This window comes from Strix aluco, chromosome 7 (assembly GCF_031877795.1).
Source record: "Strix aluco isolate bStrAlu1 chromosome 7, bStrAlu1.hap1, whole genome shotgun sequence".
NCBI lineage: Eukaryota > Metazoa > Chordata > Aves > Strigiformes > Strigidae > Strix > Strix aluco.
The window spans coordinates 20,284,309-20,304,283 of NC_133937.1; the positions used below are offsets into that span (position 1 = coordinate 20,284,309).

Below are 19,975 nucleotides of genomic sequence, written 5' to 3' on the forward strand. Positions count from 1 at the left end.
CCCAGTTGGACTGGAACTGTCCCCTGGGCATGATGACCTCTCCCGAAGGTGGGAGGGCGGGAGAGAGAGTGGGTGCTGCCCCCCACCCCCCAGCCGTACCCCTCTGTGCCAGGGATGTGCAGGGGCTACGGGCAAGTCACTGGGCACCTCGTGTCCGTTGCCCGTTTCCCCCTTCGGTGGTTTCCAACGAGAACAATGGTGCTTTCCTCCCTCTTCCTCCTCCTCCTCCTCCTCCTCCTCCTCCTCTCCCCGCCCCAGGAGGGCGGGATAACAGCGCGGGGCAGCCCTCGGCATCCCGGCGCACGGGGCTCCGCCGCGCCGCCAGCCCGGACCCAGCGCCGCCGGCCGGGGGAACCGGCTGCCCCCCGCCCAGCGCGGCCCACGCAGCCGGGGGCGGCTCGGCCCAGCGGCGGCACCGCCCCGGGGGCCGCGCCGTGCTGCTTAGCGGAGTGGGGCTCCATCACCGCCGCTGCCTTCGCCTGCATCCCGGCGGGGGTTGCGTGGCAGCGCCGGGCACTCCTCGCCGCCGGTTTATGTAACCCGCCGACCGGACCCCGTTATAAAACGCCGCCAAGGCAGCGCCGCCGCCAGAGCCCCGCGGCAGCCGGGAGGTAACGGCGCGGGTGGAGCAGGCTGGGCCGGGCCCGGGGCGGGGTGCGGCGGAGCCCTCCGGCGAGCAGCGCTCCTGGAGCGGCGGGGCCGGGGCGCGGGGCGGCTCCGCCGGCGGGCGGGGAGGGGGTAGGAACGCGGAGCGTGGTCGGCTGGGGCCGTTCGCGGCTCCGGCTCAGCGGTGGAACCGGCCCGTGGAGCGAGGGTGGGAGGCTGGAGGGGCGCTGCTTCTGAGGTGCTGCTGCCGCCTGCTCCTACCTGTAGCCTCTGCCAAGCTTTTCTCATCCTCCTGCCACCCTTGCATATGCCCGCAGCGGTGGTTTAGCTTGCTAGGGTTTATCAGTAGCTTTGCAAAAACCCGTATAAAAGGGTTTATGGTCTAATGAACTACAGAACCTATCCAGAATGGATGTGAGCTATACAAGACAATCAAATGTTCAAAAGTATAACCAGGTCTTTGACCCTGGTATTACTGTCATCCTGACTTTTTTTTTTCTTCTGATCTGTTGTGCAACCTCTGAAGCATATAAGCCTTCTCTTGCTGATGTAACCAGCATATCCTTTCTTGTTTCCCATAAGCAAGGCTTTCCCAGGGGTGACCAGCCTTAGAGTTCAGGATGTGTGCAAGCTAAACAACCCTTCCTTCTCCCCACTGCTTTTATTTTACTTATACAGAAAAAAAATACAACTTCTTGAGCTTTAAGTGGTAGGAAGAGGCAGAGAGGAAAGGGCAATTCCTGTTTCTTTAAATCTGGCTCTTGTAGTTCCAGTTTCTTAAAAGGATGACCATCTCACTCCCTAAGAAATCCACTACTTCTGCAGTGGTGGATATCGTTGGTCCTATTGGTTATCACCCTCTCGGTCCTGGGAGGAAAGAAGTGCACATGGTACAAAAAGGGTGATTGGTGGGATACATCTACCTTTCCACAAAACTCAAGTAAGCAGCAATAGATGTCTCTGTGAACAGTTCTCTCCTTGCTCTCTTAGTTGGCCTGGTGATCACCTTGGCTTTCTACAGCATCACAGAAAATCTTTAGCTTTCCAACAAACCAGCAGCTACAAGGGAAGTAAATTGTTAGACTAACTTGTGTTAGTCTAACCTGTTGTGTTCAGTTTCTGGAAGAGGCATGCAGTAATTCCTCTTACTTGCTGTAGTTCCCTGGAAAGGGGCCAGGAAGGTTTACAGCTGTGAGGGCACCTGGGTAAAAGGGCACAAGTTATGCCCAGGCCATGCACAGGCTACAGAACTTTGGGACTGCAGGGTGTCCAAGTTCTCCACATGCAACATCAAGGCGAGAGCTTTAAACTTTTTTTTAAAATCAGTGAAAGGATCCAAACTTGGTCTCCATCAGTTACAGCAACAGAGAGGGAAGCAGTCCCTTGACAAAAGATCTCTGCTGCTGTGACTAAGTGTATCAATATTAATGGTTATACCCATATTGATATATTTCCTGCTGTGTAGGCTCTGATGCATGGACAGGGAGGACAATTTCTTACCTTTGCTCTTCATATGTCCTCCCTTTCAGGTGCTCCCATCCTGAGCTACAGAGGCAACTTATCTGATTGAACCAGAATGCCTTAAAACTTTTTGATTACAAATAGATGCCATAATTAGTTTTCCTTAATGTACCAGCTTGTACCATGTTTTTCCTTACTGTGGCATGTCCCAGATCTCTCCCTGTGGGAGGGGGAAGCCCTACTGTTCTTCAGGGTAAATGGTTCCTGCAGACAAATCCAAATTTCTCTTCCTATTTGTAGTTGTGAAGTATCTTGATACTGGTTTGACCGAAAGATGATAAGCTGCATGTGTAATTGTTATTTTAGTCACATTGGTATCTCTGAAACAAACTTGTGCCAGCAAACAAGGTGCATGTGACTGGCCTTCGTTTTCATAAGCACAGCTGTTTTTCTTCCTGTGGTTCTTCTTAACAGATTCATTAAGAGGTTTTCTCTGCTGGCTTTGTGGGGCTGTGAGGAGGGGTAAGCATGTTATGCCTGAAGGAAGGAAGCTTGAGACTCTTTAGCTTAAGTGGTAGCAGCTTGCATTTGTAGTCTGCACTATGTTGAGCAAGATGGTAACCATCACAGATGGGCTTGGTTTTTACCTCATTAGATGCTCTTTGAGCTAGCATCACTTCAAGGACATTCATGTCTTGTTCTTAAAGGCTATGTGTATTGTTCTAAATCTGTGGGTTTCCATGCCTTTGGGGACTAGTGGATGTCTTCCAGTGTGGATGTCCATCCTTTTGGAAACTTGGCATGTGTAAGTATTGGCATGTTGTGCGTGAACTTGATTTTTCAGGACACTTTCTGCAGAAATATTTGCTTGCATGTCTCCTTCCCTGCATGTTTTTGTCTCAACAGATGGGAACTGCTCAAAACAACAGTGACATCAAAAAACTCCATGCAGTGGAGCTTGACCTGTGTAACAAGGGCATGATGGCAGACACATCTGATCACAGCATTATTTCTGTTGGAGAAGAGGAAGGAGCAGGCAATTTCCAACGTTTTCTTCCAACACGAGAGTCCATCCGATCCCCTCGGGGCTCTGTTGTGAGTTTCCATAACATCCAGTACTCCGTTAAGCAGTCCAGTGGATTCCTATGTAAACGGAAAACTGTGGAAAAGAAGATCCTTCATAATGTTTAGTAAGTTCTTGCTTAAATAAAATACCAGAGGGTAGGAATTAATCTGCTGCTGTGAATCAGTGACCTCAGTGTCACCTTCCAGATCCAGCTGTGGTGGTAAAGAAATGACTACCCTCTTGCCAGTCTGCAGTTCATGTGAGAACTTTTCAATTTGCTTTTAGGCAAAATAGCCGGGATATAGGTGGAGCAGTTTGTTACTGATCTGAGCAAATTAGGACCAAACTTATGTGAACTCTTCTGCCAGAAGATATGAGGGTTCCCTTAACTCTGGTTCAAGCTGCAGTCAGAGGAAATAAGCGACAGAGAGCAGTTGTTTCTTATTTTCAAGAGCCAGCTTAGTAGAGAAGACACTTAATTTCTGTCTTTTGTAGATTGCTTTTTATATCCAGCTCTGGTTCTGTTCTGACAGTCTGGGACAAGAAAGGAAAAATGCTTACTGATTTCAGATTTAAGGAGAAGTTTTTAATAATCTCTTAAGTTTTCCTTTCAACAGCATTTTTTTCACACCTTACCTCTACTATGAGCTACATGTGAACAGTCCTCCATTTGGAAATAACTCTTTCCTTCTTCCAGTGGCATTATGAAGCCAGGCTTGAATGCTATCCTGGGGCCAACCGGGAGCGGTAAATCTTCGTGAGTATTTTTTTTTCTGCTCCTTCAAATGGACAGTCAGCTGTTCAAAGAGGATTTGGGGTTCTGAGGGTTGGGGGAGATGTGAAGGATCTGCAGGCTCAGACCTTTGCATGCCTGTGAGAAATCTGGTGATGCAGTTTGACCTTGTGTCCCTCTATTGGCTTTGCTGGAGTTCTTGCCCAGCAGCGGTGTCACACCCCTCATCTGCTCCAGTTGGTGGTCCATATTACTGCAGTCGCCTTTGGTGGTGGCCTGAGTTATGATACCAGGCTGAACTGGGGTGACTGGAGCTCAGGTGTAGGCTCTGTCCTAGACCTGTAATGGGGTGGGGAGGGGGTGCAAGCTCCCTTGTGAAGTCACTGCAGCAAGACTTCCGTGAAGATGCTAGGCCAAACCCCTCTCTGACAACTGACAGGAATATGATGTAATGTCAGACTGTAGGATGCTCTGGATCCTCACCCCAACTTGGCTGTGGCCTGATGGTGAGGGTACACTTGTGCTTGCTTCTTTGGATGAAAGCATAGAGAAATACCATGCAGACTATCTCCAGCCAGTGCTGATGCTGTTTTCTCTCCTGTATAACTATGGTAAGAGATCTCTGCCTTTGAGGATGTCAGAGACTGGCAAATATGGCCAGAGTTCACGCGGGTGTGTCTTTGTGGTGACCCTTGATCTTCGTCTCTAAGGAGACTGATGGCTAATCAGGATGTTTTTAACAGCAGCACTTCATCAGGGTGGTTTTTACTTAGCAGACAGGCTGGCCTCTGCACTGGCAGTAAGGGGAATTACTTTATAGAATTAATCTTAACTCTAGTCTTGTTTATACCTATTTGGATTAACTTCCTTGAGATCAAAGTAGTTAATTCTGTGCTCCCCTGGCTGGAGAGCAGACTGCAGCTATTTGGCAGGGTGCTTTTGTCTCTGTGCATTTGAGGTTAGCTGTTAATACGGAGGCTGAGTTTATGTCTGTGGGAGGTTGACTGCTGTGAGTTGTGAGGGTCTGTTTACTGACATGCTGCTGTGGCACACCTTGTGCTGGAAAATTCTGTATTTACACCAGACTTTCTGTACAAAGAGCTAAAGCCCCTTTCTGTGCCCTTTGGTTTGCAGCATGCTGTGAGCAGGCTGTAACTGCAGTCCTGACTGGTGGTACTTATCTAGTCAAAGGTAAAAGCAGCTGTTATGACAAAACCTAATGCCTGGTGTTTGTCTGAAGTCTCCTAGATGTGCTGGCTGCCAGAAAGGACCCAGCAGGCCTGTCTGGAGAAGTGCTTATAGATGGCATCCCTCAACCTCCAAATTTCAAGTGCATCTCGGGATATGTTGTGCAGGTGAGTAACTGCCTTCAGTGGAGGTCTGGGAGCCCTTGGGAGGGAAGACTGCATAAGATGAGCAAAATATGAACTACTAGTTTAGGTAATTTTCAATGATTCCTACAGAGTAATTTGATAACTCAGATGTTACAGTATTTAGTATTTTTTCTGGGATATGGAAGATCAAACTGTTACTCCAACCAAGTCAAGCACAGAGATGTTTGTCTTCCCAAAGCCACATGGATGCCCAAACCACTAAGCTAATACGGCTTGTTCTTTGGGCTCTGCCCTGAAGTACTAGCAATGGTTTAAAAAAACCCCAAAGGTTAGGAAAAAACCCATAACACCCAAAATCTCTTGTTGTAAAACTCAGAAGTAGTTCTAGCAGTTCTAGTACCTTCAAGTTATCAGACAATAATTCTAGGAAGTAAATAGATTCTTGCTGTTCTTCCTCTGATTCTGGCTGGCTGGGACAGAGCTTCGTTCCACTTGGAGACAGGAAAAGCCAGCTGAATCTGCGGAAGTGGGTGGAGGCCTGGACCAATAATAGACCCTTAAAGCCCTGGGGGAGCTGAGGAGAGGGGGATTCTTGGCAGCCATATGTGCAGCCAAATCTGGAAACCATCCAGGCTTCTGACTTTAGGCAGATGTGAAATAGGCAGCTTTTCTGAAAGCTGCCAGCTGGGGGGCTCTGGAAGGATGCATGTGACAATACTGATGCTGAGTCTTGATCCTGCAGGTCAAAGATCCCAAATCCTCAGTGTTTCATGAATGACCAGGAAGTTTCTTGCAAGTAATCCCAGTTGTCTCAAATGTTCAAAGCAACCAAACTTAACCTTAAAATGATGAGGTTGAGGGAGGGGATTTTCCTCCCTTACTCCACTCTCGTGAGACCCCACCTGCAGTACTGTGTTCAGCTCTGGGGCCCCCAGCGTAAGAAAGACATGAACCTGCTTGACCAGGTCCAGAGGAGGGTCACAAAGATGATCAGGGGGCTGGAGCACCTCCCTGATGAGGACAGGCTGAGAGAGTTGGGGTTGTTCAGCCTGGAGAAGAGAAGGCTCCGGGGAGACCTTATAGCGGCCTTCCAGTACTTAAAGGGAGCTTACAGGAAAGATGGGGAGGGACTGTTTATCAGGGAGTGTAGTGATAGTACGAGGGTGATGATTTTAAAATGAAAGAGGGTAGATTTAGATGAGCTATAAGGAAGAAATTCTTTGCTGTAGGGTGGTGAGACACTGGAACGGGTTGCCCAGAACAGTTGTGGCTCCCTCCTCCCTGGCAGTGTTCAAGGCCAGGTTGGATGGGGCTTTGAGCAACCTGGTCTAGTGGAAGGTGTCCCTGCCCATGGCAGGGTGGTTGGAGCTAGATTATATTTAAGGTCCCTCGCAACCCAAACCGTTCTATGATTCTATGATAGGTAACTAGGGGAGACATTAAAAGGTCTCTTTCCCTTCCGACCCCTGTGCAGTACTCTCTAGATCAATAAAGATGGCCCAAAGACTACAAACAAAACTTAAGGCCTAAACACATACATACTTAGAGGGTCATTTTTATGCAGATGAACATATAGACATGCTAAGTCATGTGTTATCCCTATAAAACTGCTGGTGGTCTTTCCACTCATGCCTTGCAAGCCAGGGTGTCATGCCACAGTTTATTATGTTTGGCATTAAGGTAGCTTAAATTCACAGTTTAGTTTCCAATGTGGTGACCCAACAGTTGTATTGGTGGATCTGAGGATGGGGAATGGGAAGCTAGGGTGAGAGACTCAGGGTGTGTGGGGAGGGAAGTGATGGCAGGAAATTCCTAAACTAGCTTTGGCAGCAAGGCCAGTTTATCATAACACTTCACCCTGAGTAATCTGTGACATACTTCTAGCATAGCAGCATGTTCAGTCTTCCTCTTTTAACTCCAGTGCCAAACATGGTTGGCTGGCATCCTTTGTGTTGCTGATCAACTACATCTGATGTGGAAGAAGTCCCAAAGCAGGCAAGAATCTGCTGCCCTGCAGCTTAGGGGCTGTGTATTCCAAAAGGGCACTAGATTTGAAAGGTGCCTCGTTAACAGGCATGTTTCTGAGCAGCTGCCCAGTGTTGCAGACCTTCTCCCATCATATGGTGGGATGCAGAATTGGCTCAAATATTAAAGCAGGGGTGATGGAAAGCCATGAAACTCTGGATGGACCTGATGTCAACTCTGTTTGCCTCATGGTTGTTACGGATTGGTGTAGGCTGCCCATGTTTGTCAGATGGATAGATTTGATTCTTACTCAAAATGCACATGAGTGAAGCTTTTCTAAAGGAGTAGTCTTTAGTATAAAGTCTTGTGCCTAAGAGTTATAGATAGTTGAGACATGGAAAAAGTCTGGAGCATCTTGGTGCAATATTCTTGTTTCTCTGAGGAGTTGCTGCCAGCAAGGAGCTGGGGAGAGCTCCTTGTTGGCATCTGAACTCGGCAGGTGCTCTGGACCACAGCAAGATATGGCTTGTAACTAGGAACAGAGCTGACTTGGGTGACTCCCTGAGTGTCTCCACCTTGAACACTGAGCACTAGCAATGTCCCTTGGCTTCAGCTGGACTGGCAGAAGTTTAACATTTTACAAAAACAGCTACCTGCTCTGCCTCCCTTTGGGTGGTAAGGAAAATGCACATGCAGTACAAAATGGTACTGTCTGCCCTTGAACTCCTGAGCCTGAAAGCAGGCTGAGGTGATGCTTGGTGTAAGGTGGAAGTCTGCAGAGCTGAATTCTCCCCTTGACTGATACTGAGTGACCTTGAATTTTGTTGTGTAAGTTTTGAAGCAGTGGTTGTCCAGTTTCCACTGTGGTCCACACACAGCTTATCCAGCAACTGCCACTACAGGGACTCTGGTGCCCAGTCAGGTAGCTGAGAAGGAAGCTTTCCAACTGTCCATTTGTACTGCTTTCAGGATGATGTTGTCATGGGTACAATGACAGTGAGGGAGAACCTGCACTTCTCTGCTGCCCTGCGACTCCCCAGCTCCATCAGTGTTGAAGAGAAGGAAAAGCGAGTCACCCAGATAATCAGTGAGCTGGGATTAAGCAAAGTGGCTGATGCTAAGGTGAGCAGTGAGAATATCTTTCTCAGAAATCATACGACCTTTGGAAACTGAACTACTTAACTCTGGGCAGTATGGCATACGTGCTGCAGCTACAGCAAGCTAAGCAGGAACCTGACTAAACTGTACTGCACACAAGAAATCAGTCTCAAGCTCAGGAGGTAGCTTAGAAAGAGGTATGTGTATTTGCTACTAAAAGGGGAAGATTCTGGACTATGTCCAGCATGTTGTATAACTTCAGAGGGGAAAAAGTCGCCTACTCATTGCACCTTGGAAAGCTGCTCAGTCACTTCCTGGCTTTGTGGGACAAGACAGGGAAATTGTTTTTACAGTGCTGAAAGCTATGAGGGATGGAAAGCTGGGCTGTGATGGAGAAGTTCTGTGCAGAGCTTGTTCCTCCCAGAAGCATTTTTACTCTTACTTTACTTACCCACCTCTTACTTGAGCAGCAGGTGAGCTACCAACAAAGGGCATCTCCGAACACCAGTGCCACCTCTGACTGCTGTGGCCTTGTTCTGGCTCTTCCTTGTCAATGACATCCTTGTTCCCTGAAGTCATACGGTGCCTGGTACCTCTGAAAATCAGGCTCTGCTTACTGCTAGATAGTCCCTCAGTCTGAGTCAGACCCATCATCTGCTGCAGGAGTTCACTAATGGGACTTTGAAAATAAAAAGGGCTGCTGGGTGTGGAGAGTCCTGAACTCCAGAGCATGCACTGACTAGGTCTTGTTGTAAATACCTGATTTCTTCTGCTTGTAGGTAGGAACCGAATTGATCCGGGGAGTGTCTGGAGGGGAACGGAAGAGAACCAACATCGGGATGGAGCTCATCACAGAGCCACCAGTCCTTTTTCTGGATGAGCCAACAACTGGCCTTGACGCCAGCACAGCCAATGCAGTCCTCATCCTCTTGAAGAAGTAAGAGTCAGTTCTTCAGGGCTCTGCTGCAATTTTGATGTCAGCTCATTAGTAAAAAAAGAAATGCTGTTATGACTGAGTAGCTACAGGGCTCTCTTTTAAAAAAAAAAAAAAAGCACTAGACAAATAGACTCAGAATTGGTAGTAAGTTATTTATTTGGGCCTTGTCCAAAGCCTTTTGAAGTTGATGGGAATCTTTCCACAGCAAGAATTGGATTGGAGCCCAAAAAGCAGATGTAGCTTGGACAGCTTCCCTTTGCCACAGAGAGGGGTGGAATGGGAGGTCAGGTCTTGTAATCATAATTTCTTGGTCTTCCAGCTGAGTCAATTACAAAGTCTCTTCCTCCACTCTGGCAACAGCCTTGAACTCAGATCAGACTTCACCTGCAGATTTACCCTCAGTGTTTACCTTAATCTCCTATGTTTTGGACATGAACTGTCTTCTGGTACAAAGAGAACCAAACAAGGCTTATTCAATGAGAACAAGTTCCTAAGCCTCCTCCTGGGTTTGTAGCATGGTGTCTGATTTTGCCTGGGGGCACATCTTGCTCTGCTGTTTGTGGATAGAGGTATTTGATTGGCAAGAATACTTGTTGGGCATAAGTGCTAAAGCACATGAAAGAGTGCCTGACAAACCTGAAGGAAAACTATTTTTGACTTTTCTAGAGGTAAATCTTCAGCAGAAGAGCTAAGAGAAATCTCAGCTGGCCAGACTTCCACACCCTGTAAAGCCTGGTACTGCCATTGAGTGCAGTAGGACCATTCCAGTTAGTCAACTTGAAGCCTGGTATAGGAAACACGTAAGGAGGGTTTATACACAGCTGTGGCCTCAACCTTTGCCAGCTACAGACATCATACTTTGTCTACCCAGACTGCAATGATGATCTCTTGTAATAATGGGTGCTGTCTTGAAGGCAGTATCTGACACAGTGACAGAGAAGGGGGAACTACTTCTTTTCTGGGTCAAGACCCTGAGAAGGTGACTAAGTATTTGTCTTGGATTTGGATACTTATTTTTTGCTTGAGTTAACATGACCTTTCTGAAATGCAAAGTGTGGTGTATTTGAGAGATGATTTGTTTTTATTTCAGGCTCTCAAGAAGAGGGCGAACCATCATATTTTCCATCCATCAACCCCGCTATTCCATATTCAAGCTGTTTGACAGTCTGACATTACTAGCTTTGGGAAAGGTGCTGTACCATGGTCCTGCAAAGCAGGCCCTGGAGTACTTCAGTTCTATTGGTAAGTCTTTGGTGCCAAGAGTAAAGGCAACTGGCTAATGAGTTTAATCTGTGGGTAGATTCTTACTAGGATAGTAGAAGCTGTACACATACAGCCTGAACAGTGTTATGTTACAAAAACCAAAATGATAAAAATGAAATTTTTCAGACAACACAGAGCATGGCTTTCTCCTGCCATTGTTTTGCCTTGCATCAGGACAAAAGCCCAGAATCACTTGGGCATTTAGAAGCATGATGCACAACAGACAAGATGACACTTGTAGTTCTACTGGGCTTAGGTGGTAGACCCAGTGGGTTTTGAACCACAGCCTGCAGATTGGTAGCAATCTGTAGGGGCTGATCCAAGAGTCTGCTCTAGTCTGAATGCAGTGGGCGACTGAGAGAGCAAAATCATGGTGTGTCTTAAGATGAGATAATAATTGCACTCTTGGGTGGCTGCCCCCTCTCCAGGTAAGCAGGGTGAGGGCTTCTGACTATAATGAACAGAGAATGTGGAGTGAATTTGCAATCTAGTCGAGATTCAGCCATGGACAATTGGATTGTAAACTTTCCTTGGCTTTAAGGGAGATGCTTTAACTAATCTCACTACTTCTACTCCTCCTCTTACTGTCCCACCTCACTTCCTTTCTCATAGGAATTTTATAGAATAAGCATTCTTGCTTTTTTTTTTTTTCCTTTCCTTCTCATCCCATAGCTAGAACCATATTATAAGAAGCCACCCTTGAACAGTCCTTCCTCTTCCTTGTGACCAAGGAAGCACAAGCAAGAGTTGAGCTTCTAGAGCAAGCATCTCAGGCTGTAGAGTGGACATCCAGCAACCTCTACTGAGGAACTGTGTGTCTTTCAGAGTGGGATGAGGTTGAGTAGCACTGGGAAGGAGGCAAGAGCTGTCCATGCTGAGCTGTGTAGAAGCAAGTTACGGATTTCTCCTCACCTGAAATCAGTGGAGAATAAGAAACTTTGAAGCTCTGTATAGATATCTCAGATTCACTATATCCTAAATCCTGTTCATTCTACTGCTGTAAAGTAATGGTCATGGAAACCAAGGAAGTTTTCTTGTAACAGGGTTGTGGAAGAGTAATATAGTATTAGGCCTGACCTTCCAAGCTGTGCTCTATGCAATGCAAACATGTAGGATGTGTGTTTTTTGGTTTTTTTTAAGGATATGAATGTGAACCCTTCAATAATCCAGCTGACTTCTTCCTTGATATCATAAATGGTGATTCAACTGCTGTGGCAGCAAGCAAGGAAGATCATGGACCTGTGGACACAGGAAAAGGTAAATTGTGAAGGAGATATCCACTGTTGGCTGGTGTAGAAGGGAAGTTGTATGTGGTGATGGCAAACTTTCATTCTCTGGGTTTCCTTCAGTCTAAGGCACTTCATTACTTTTATTTTTCTTACTAATAGATATACTTCGCTCTGAGCTTCTTTAAAGACCTCAGAAAACTTTTAAAAGGGATTTTTTTTCTTTCTTCAGTAATATAGGGGAGCAGTGATAAGTATCAGTAATTTACAAAACCTATGTGGGAAAGACTGGAAATTGCTTAATCTCAAGAGACAGCTGACAGAAGACAGTAGACAGTCTAAGGAGTAATGGATTTACAGGGCAGTGAGAAAGATTGGAACTAGATTAGAGAACAAATCTCTAATCTAGAGAACAAACAATGTAGTGAGTGAAATTTTGGGAAATATTTGTTTGGGATGCTGTAGCATATCTATGACTGAAGGGTTATAAGGGAACAGTTTTTGTAATGCTGCTTTTTGGGGATGGGGAAATGGATCAGAGCAAACATTGATTTCCCCAAAATTCAGTGAAATAAAGGTTTTTCTGGTGCCTCATTCTAAGAATATGGCATTTTTGTGCCACAAAGAACAGGCAGATTATCTAGGTTTGATTAAAACTGTAGCGAAACCATGTCACTCAAGCTAGCCTCTTAAACTCAGAGCTGAGGCTTGAACAATTCAAATTCTCTGGGCATTCCTGCTTTTTTTATTCAGCCTCCAAAGTGGCTGAGCATGTTGATGGGCCATGTCTGAAGGTAGGGTTTGTGGAGAATCACAAGCTGTATCTTGTCTTTCTGAACAGAGGTGAGCAGTGCAAATGGAGTGGCAGAAGATAACATGGACAGCAATGTGGTAGATCTGCTGCACCAGAAATATCTCAACTCCAGCCTGTATCAGAGCACAAAGGAAGCACTGGGGAAAGTGGAACTTGGACAGGGAAGCAAGCAAAGAGTATCCAAGCAGGAGCATGAGATTACCTATGCAAATGGATTCTTCACCCAGTTGTACTGGGTGTCCAAGCGTTCCCTGAAAAACCTCATCAGGAACCCACAGGCTTCCGTTGCACAAGTAGGTAACAATTGCTAAAAGTCTCAGGCTCCCTCTGCTCTCAGTCCCGCAATCTGCAGTTTGTAGGACAGACTTTTGTTTTCAAAGGCAGCCTGTGGCACTGCCACTTGAGTGAGATATCCAGCTACCTTTAGTTGCCTTTGAAAAAAATCTCCATTTTAGTTTAGCACAAGGACTACTGCACTGAAGATTGAGGAGTGGGGGGAAATGCTCCATTCTTTGGCTCACATGAGGAGCTTCTAGGGTGATGTTAATTTTGTCCCTCACTTGAAATTTTAACCTGGGTTATTATTTGAGTGTGCTTCTACTAACCTTTCCCAGCCAAAGAAGATCAGAGGAAGGAGAAGAGTGAAGAGGATAAGCTCATAAAATTTGCCATAAGGCTTTTAATTGTGTGTGTCATAGGTGTACATTGATTCACAAAAGCAAAGTTTCAGGCAGGTGTGAATCTTAAACCCTGCATATGCCTTAATAAGAAGTTTGTCCCTATTTACTTATCTGAAGGACTCCCTTTTCCCTTTCTTCTTTCCAATTCTAGATTGCAGTGACTATAATTCTAGCCTTGGTTGTGGGTGCTATCTTTTTTGGTGTAAAATTGGATCGAAGTGGCATTCAGAATCGGTAAGTTGGAAAGCCACAGCTTTGCTTATTTTTCTATCTGTAGCAGCCAGGTTTCAGCCACAGGGAAGGCGTTGGGATCCACTGGGACCACAACGGAGGGTTGGGTTCGCAAGCCTCAGTGTGCTGCAGCATGGTATTGCCAGAGGTCCTAAAGGGACTGCAGCTCTGTCAGGCTCGCACATACATACAAAGGAGATGTGAAAGGAAAGATAAAGGAATAAACCTGGTTTTACAGCTAAGATCTACAGTAGCACAATTAAGTATCTCCATTCTGTGGACAGAGACAGAAAAGCACTGACTTGATGGTATGGTGATGTCTGAGGCTGCCAGTGTTGATCTAGGCTGTTTCCTTACTTTTTGACTGTTCTGTTTTGCCTTTTAGGGTTGGATCCTTGTTTTTTGTCACCACAAACCAGTGTTTTTCCAGTGTCTCTGCAATCGAGCTGTTCATCAGAGACAAGAAACTATTTGTGTAAGTAGTGAGGCACTTAGACTGTCTCATACCCTGGAGTGAGGCAGGGGGAGTATCTTACAGGCTTTAATTTCCACCAAAGACTTGATTGCTCCTTTGCAACATCAGATTGTAATAGTAATGCTGAATTGGTCTGTAGAGCAGAGACTGAAATGCTAAGTGGTGGGGGAAGGAGGGAGAAATAAAATGTTTATCTTGCTTGCTGTGTCACAATTTATTGAGAAGTGCTTTTCCTACCCACTTTTGGTAACAGCTGTTTTTCAAGTCTGCATGTGAATCCTGCAGACTGTGAACCCTGCCTGCCCTCTTGCTGACAGGGTTGAAATGCTGTCTTGCAATGGTCCTAAGGTGGTAAGACTGTGCAAAGATGAAGGGATAGTTCTTGGAAAAGCTCTTTGCAAGGGATGCTCAGACAAAAAGGGCTGCTCGCTGGCTTACAAGAGCTCCCTAATAATCAAGCGCATCTCTCTCATATATATGTATATGTGTTTGTATGTGTGTATAAGTATGTAAATGCATGTATATATTATATACACACATGTATATATACATATATATTGAAAATGTAGTTTGGAATAGCCTCCAGCTCATGGGATGAAAGGGCAAGAGACAGATCCTATGCAGTAAAGAAGAAGTTGGAGACTTGTGCCTGGAATGCACATGTCTACCCACAGGTTGCTCAGAGCAGCTTAATATTGCCTGTAACAGCTACTCAGTAGCTGTTATCTCCCCCACACTGACATTTCTTACCAGTCTGCCCTGCTTACCAGCTTAGTTTACCAGCTGTGTCAATGGGCATTCTGGCACCTCACTAATTAAAGCATCTTTTCATGAGCTCTATTAAGCAGCAACACAATCATAATGACATTTAATTGCCCTGTGAACTGGAGGTGAGTTTATGTCCCAAAGGTGTTTTCCCATTGTGGGGTATCATTCCTTCTTTCCTGGAAGCAGCTGTATGAGTTAGCTGTGGATGAAGTGTTTCTCCAGTTGATAGCAGTGTAATACTTTCCCATGCTCTTGGGTTAAGGATCATTCACTTTGAAAAGAGATTTAGGAGCTTTTTGCCAATATGTTACTTAGTAGTCATATAGTCTTTCATTCACTTTCCTCAGAGGGGTCTCAGTATGACTGCAGGGCCTTGTGAGATGGATCAGCCGTTACTTTACAGAGTGGGGAGTCAGCACAGAGAAAATAAGCAACTTGCATATAGAGGAGGAGTCAGTGGTAGAGAGAACAGAAACCAAATGAGGATAAACCAGACACACATGCTGCACCTGCTCCTAGATAACCTCTAAACCTGTACAACTCCCCTCCTTCCTGTCCTCGCAGCCATCAATACACCAGTGGATATTACCGTGTGTCTGCCTACTTCCTGGCCTTGATGATAGGAGATCTGCTGCCCATGAGAACTGCTCCAGCCATCATATTCTCATGCATCAGTTACTGGATGATTGGTAAACAATTGATGCTTTTGTTGAACCTGTCATCTTCCAACACATTTGATTTTTGGCTTAGCCAGAGGTTAATTCCTATATCTAATACATGAAACTAGTTGGATCTTCAACTGATTTAAGTGCTTGGCATCATAACTTCAGAGGACACTGAGGCAGGGGCAGAGACACCAGCAATCTTAAGACAGGGGCCTGATTGACCACATCGTTCAGTAATGCTCTTTGGGCCTTTGGATCATGCATAGGTCCTGCTAACTCCAAACTTGCTCTTTCTTCCTGCTTTCCCTGTCTTGTATAGGACTCCAAGAGTACCTCTCTGGGATTCACAATGTGGTTGTTTACTGGCCTCTTTCTGTTTTTTACAGGATACCAAGCTGTTGCAGGCCGGTTCTTCTTCTTCATGCTGACTCTGATACTGGTGTCCTACACTGCCACAGCCATGTCTCTGGCTATCAGTGCTGGGATGGATGTGGTGGCTGTGGCAAATCTGCTCATCACTATTTGTTTTGTCCTGATGCTTGTAAGTATATAAGGGTGTGTGTGCTCCTTTGGTGGAGGTGAGGAAGCAGCTGAGACAGGCTGAGAGGACTGGGTTGAGCCAGACCTAAGCAGGCTGAGAATCCACAGTCCAGTAGCATGTCAGCCCCATGCCTGTCATTATAGTCAAATATGTACTTCTGCCAACTTGTAATCTAAGGATCAAATAATTGCTCAGGTGCAATTCTTGTTCTGAGCAATCATTGCTCAGGTGCCACCAGAGCTTTGCAAACAGTGCTTTTGCAATAAGCTAAGTGATAGTGTGTCGCTTCAAATGCTTGCTGTGGGTGAGAAGTGTGATGTGAGGTGAAGGGCAGCTGATGTACATTGAGTTAAGTCACAGTATATAAGGAATGGCACATGCACATCCTGAAAAACAGCAGGGTAAGCACAAAAACACTTGTGATGAAGCACAGCCTGAAGTGTCAAGTTTAGCTATGAAGTACAATTGAGCTAAGAAGTAAATGAGCAAACCTTGTTCCAGGCAGGAGAAAGCACAGATAAAAGATGTAGGTGAGAGGAGAAAGCTTGAAACAGTAACAGCCCTTAAGGCTCCCCCTGGTTTCCTTCTTGTTTCCCCACTTCCTCATCTCCCAGTCATCCTTCCTTAGCCTCTGGCTAGCTCTACCATAGGACACAGTCCTCCAGAGTAAGAAGTTGTTAGCACGTATGCTTCTTAGCTCATACGTGGATGTAGAAAACCTTTCCAACCTCTTTGCAAGCAGATCAGCTGGAGTACTTGTGTGTGCTGTTGGGTCAGCTGGCTGGGACTGCTGCAAGGTTTGAACCCCATGCCTGTAAGCACAGGCATAACAGCAGCAGGAGGTCCATCTATCCCAGTGCACCTCTGCTGGGCAACTGCACTATCTGCAGGAATGGCTTGTTTGCAGTAAACGGAGTTTGTGACTCATTAGTCTCTTCTGTTCTATTTCAGATCTTTTCAGGCCTCTTAGTAAACCTCCCTTCTGTAATGGGCTGGCTGAATTGGCTCAAGTACTTCAGCATCCCCCGATATGGCCTCACTGTGAGTAGAAACTAGCATCGGTCTCTTGTGAGCAATGTAGCCATACTGATGCTTCCTGGAGAGGTTTTGAGTATAAATGAGGTTCTCTTAAAAATCAGATTTGGTTTCTTTCCTTGCATGAACATGTTAAAAGAAGAACAAACCAGCCAACCCCAAAAAGGATGCAGAAGTTAATCTCTGTGTGAGAGGTGGAAGTCTCAGACTGAACAAATAAATCCTTTGTGCCACAAAATTAGTGCTGCTTGGACAGCAGCAGAGTGAGCAGTCCAGTGGGGCACTAATTCCTAGCCTGAATAGCTGATCCCTATGGTTTACAATAAAGCCAAATATTGAATGGCCTCTCCAGAGACTGCTGTTTGGGTGGCCAGTCTGAGGTTAATCATTGTCCAATTGGTTAAAGGATTTACCATAATACCTGAGTGTCTCAGTCTTCAGTGTGGCTTCCTCTGAAGTGAAATATGACTTACTGCCATTTCTGAAGAATAAAGAGCTGGGGTACCAGAAAGCTAAGTGTGCAGCTGCTTGAAACACAGTAACTAAACATAGCAGGTCACCCACTGGTCACAGGTGGGAGTTGTGCTTCCATCTCCCGTCTTCACCCTGGCCAAGCCTATTTGGGAGGAATAGTTTCCTACCTTTGAGTAAAAATGAGTGAAATGAATGCCGGAGCTGGTGCAGGGTGATGTGGGCAGAAGCATGTTGACCGGCAGTGGAAGAAAAAGGTAGGCTGAGGGAGGGCAGGGAGATGTGTGATACCTTCCCTGTTTGGACATCACCGAGATATTTTATGAGTGTTGCTGAACGTGGAAGTGTCCCCTGAGACTGCAGTTAGCCCAGGATGCCAGAGCAAGGGAACCCTTCCCCTGTTGCCTTGGCTGACTGTGCCATCTGCTTCAGTGTGCTGGTGCTGGGGTGTCTGCATACAGCCACAGAGTTTTCTGGGTCAGTAGATTGACTCAGATGGAAGTGGATGAACAGGAGCTTGTAGCTGGCAAGACAGAAACCCATGGCTAAATCACTGAAATGTAACTTTGAAGCCAAAGACTCAGACACCAAACCATCCTGCATGTAGAACTTGGAGCAGTTCCTCAGAAGGTCAGTAATTAAGAGCTTCAGAATAAAAAGGAAGATAAACATACAATTCCAAGAGTGGTGATGTGTCTGCTAATAATCAAGTTCCTTTGAGGTGTTTCAGTGTTAGCACCCCAAATCACCAACTCTGTAAAAATCTGATGTCTGCCTCTTTCCCTAGGCTCTTCAAGTGAATGAGTTCAGAGATCTCTACTTCTGTGGTGAGAAGAATCCAAATGTTACAGTGTCTGTAGGAGATGCAGGCAGTTGTCCCCCTGATATTTCAGGAGAACTGTAAGTCTCTAACTCATGGTGGTTCTTGGGCCTGAATTGTGATGGCTTGCTTAAAGAGAAGTCTGACGGTTTCAAATTTTCATATTATTCAGAGAATATCCACTCATAGGCCAGTCTCAATAATATGTCCCAAAATAATGTATTTTAGGATTATATAGTAAAACTTCACAATTACCCAAGAGTGAAGTAGGAATGCAACTTTAGTCCCAAAAATATGCAGATGAGCTAAATAAAATTTAGTTTTTTATAACCTAGTTTATCAGGTTTTTTTTAAACAAGCCCAGGGTCATTTAGCAATGGAATTGCAATGTGTGGACAGCTACAAAGTTGTTGGGAAGCAGTAGACCTGTGATCAGAAACATGCCTGCCCCTCAGAGCTTGTTTGTAAATATTAACCTCCCTGCAGGTACAGCAGAGAGCCAAGGTATCTCCCAGTGCTACTGCCCCATTTGAAATAGTCTTGACTATTGATACCTTAAGTTGTAGCAATGCAAGTATTTCATGACATATGCTAGAGGGCTCACAAACTGAGGTTACTGCAGGGAACAGTTCTAGAGCACTGTTTCCACAGCTTTTGGACCCCAGACCGCTGCTGTGGACCTCCAGTGATTTCTGCGTGAAACTAATGCTTTTGTACTTATCATGGTTTAATGTGGTTCTGAGGTTTACTCATAAATTGCCAGCTATCTATAAACAACAATTAGGATACTACTGAAAAATGATGAGAACCAGAGATCTACATTTGTCCCTTAAGATTTTATTTTTTTTTTTTAGTGATAGGTTATGAAGTTACTCTAGTTGTCACCTGTTTTGCAGAGTTGAGGGTAGAATAATCTTTGTGGAACAGGAATAGAATTAACGACCTGAAGACTTGTACTGCATAGTAATACCGACTTCTGCCCCATGCTTTTCTGCAGGTGTTCTGGTGAAGCATACCTGTGCAGCCAAGGAATCGCACCTACCAACTGGGCAATGTGGGAAAACCTAGTGGCTCTCTTCTGCATGACTGTTATCTTCCTTATCATTGCCTATGCAAAACTCCGGTTTATGAGAAAGTTCACATAGACTCCTGTATTGCCTTGCTCTGCAGCTTCTCCAGTCTTAAAACTGAAAAGCTTGTTGGGGCCTGCTGGAGATTGCCAAAAGATTTCAACTGACTTTACTGGACATCAGATGGGAACCCTGTTCTCTTGTTTCTGGAGCATGATCTCCACGATTGTATGATTTGGGTTTTTAAGAATTGCATTAATGTACATTGCATAAGTGATTTTTTTTGTAAGAGAATACAGTTCTCATAATTCCTTAGGTCCGTATCACTCTCTATATAGTAAATCATTATTCTTCTGTACCCAACTTACACAGGAAATGTTCAAAGGGAAACACTTTCCTTTGAACATGTGAGCTTCTCCATCACAAATGATATAAGGTGATGATAGCATTTATACATTGATATGTTGTCCGTTGTTAGTGCCTGTCACACGGGGAGAGCCAGAGACCGTTCACAGCGTGTTGGAGATACATTTGAGTTTGTAGTCAGAAGAGGGAATGAGTGTTCCTTACCAAGCAAGAACAGTTATACTTCTAGTAGCTTCTCAGTGGAAGCTACTTGCAGAACAACTTTTGCTTGATTAAAAACTAAACAGCGGTAGTGTAAGAGTGAGAAATATATACTGTTGTACTGTAAAAAAAAAAAAAAAAAAAACAAC

At 45.4% G+C, this 19,975-nt stretch overlaps 1 protein-coding gene across 3 annotated transcripts; it reads left to right on the top strand.

Annotated features, from left to right (window-relative positions):
• Positions 1 to 309: 309 nt before the first annotated feature.
• On the top strand, positions 310 to 19,574 carry LOC141925915 (broad substrate specificity ATP-binding cassette transporter ABCG2-like). 3 transcript variants are annotated; one of them, XM_074830807.1, is made up of 17 exons: positions 311 to 611; positions 2,775 to 2,872; positions 2,974 to 3,257; positions 3,831 to 3,890; positions 5,107 to 5,221; positions 8,135 to 8,287; positions 9,043 to 9,200; positions 10,291 to 10,442; positions 11,604 to 11,720; positions 12,531 to 12,796; positions 13,335 to 13,417; positions 13,800 to 13,889; positions 15,222 to 15,346; positions 15,709 to 15,863; positions 16,815 to 16,904; positions 18,157 to 18,269; positions 19,187 to 19,574. In XM_074830807.1, exons 2-17 carry the CDS (start codon positions 2,828 to 2,830, stop codon positions 19,332 to 19,334), a joined length of 2,154 nt encoding a protein of 717 aa, XP_074686908.1. In that variant the 5' UTR covers positions 311 to 611; positions 2,775 to 2,827; the 3' UTR covers positions 19,335 to 19,574. The 3 variants fall into 3 exon arrangements, with proteins under 3 accessions (XP_074686910.1, XP_074686908.1, XP_074686909.1); XM_074830809.1 differs by lacking the exon at positions 8,135 to 8,287 and having other exon boundaries at positions 310 to 611; XM_074830808.1 differs by lacking the exon at positions 2,775 to 2,872.
• The last annotated feature ends 401 nt before the right edge of the window (positions 19,575 to 19,975 follow it).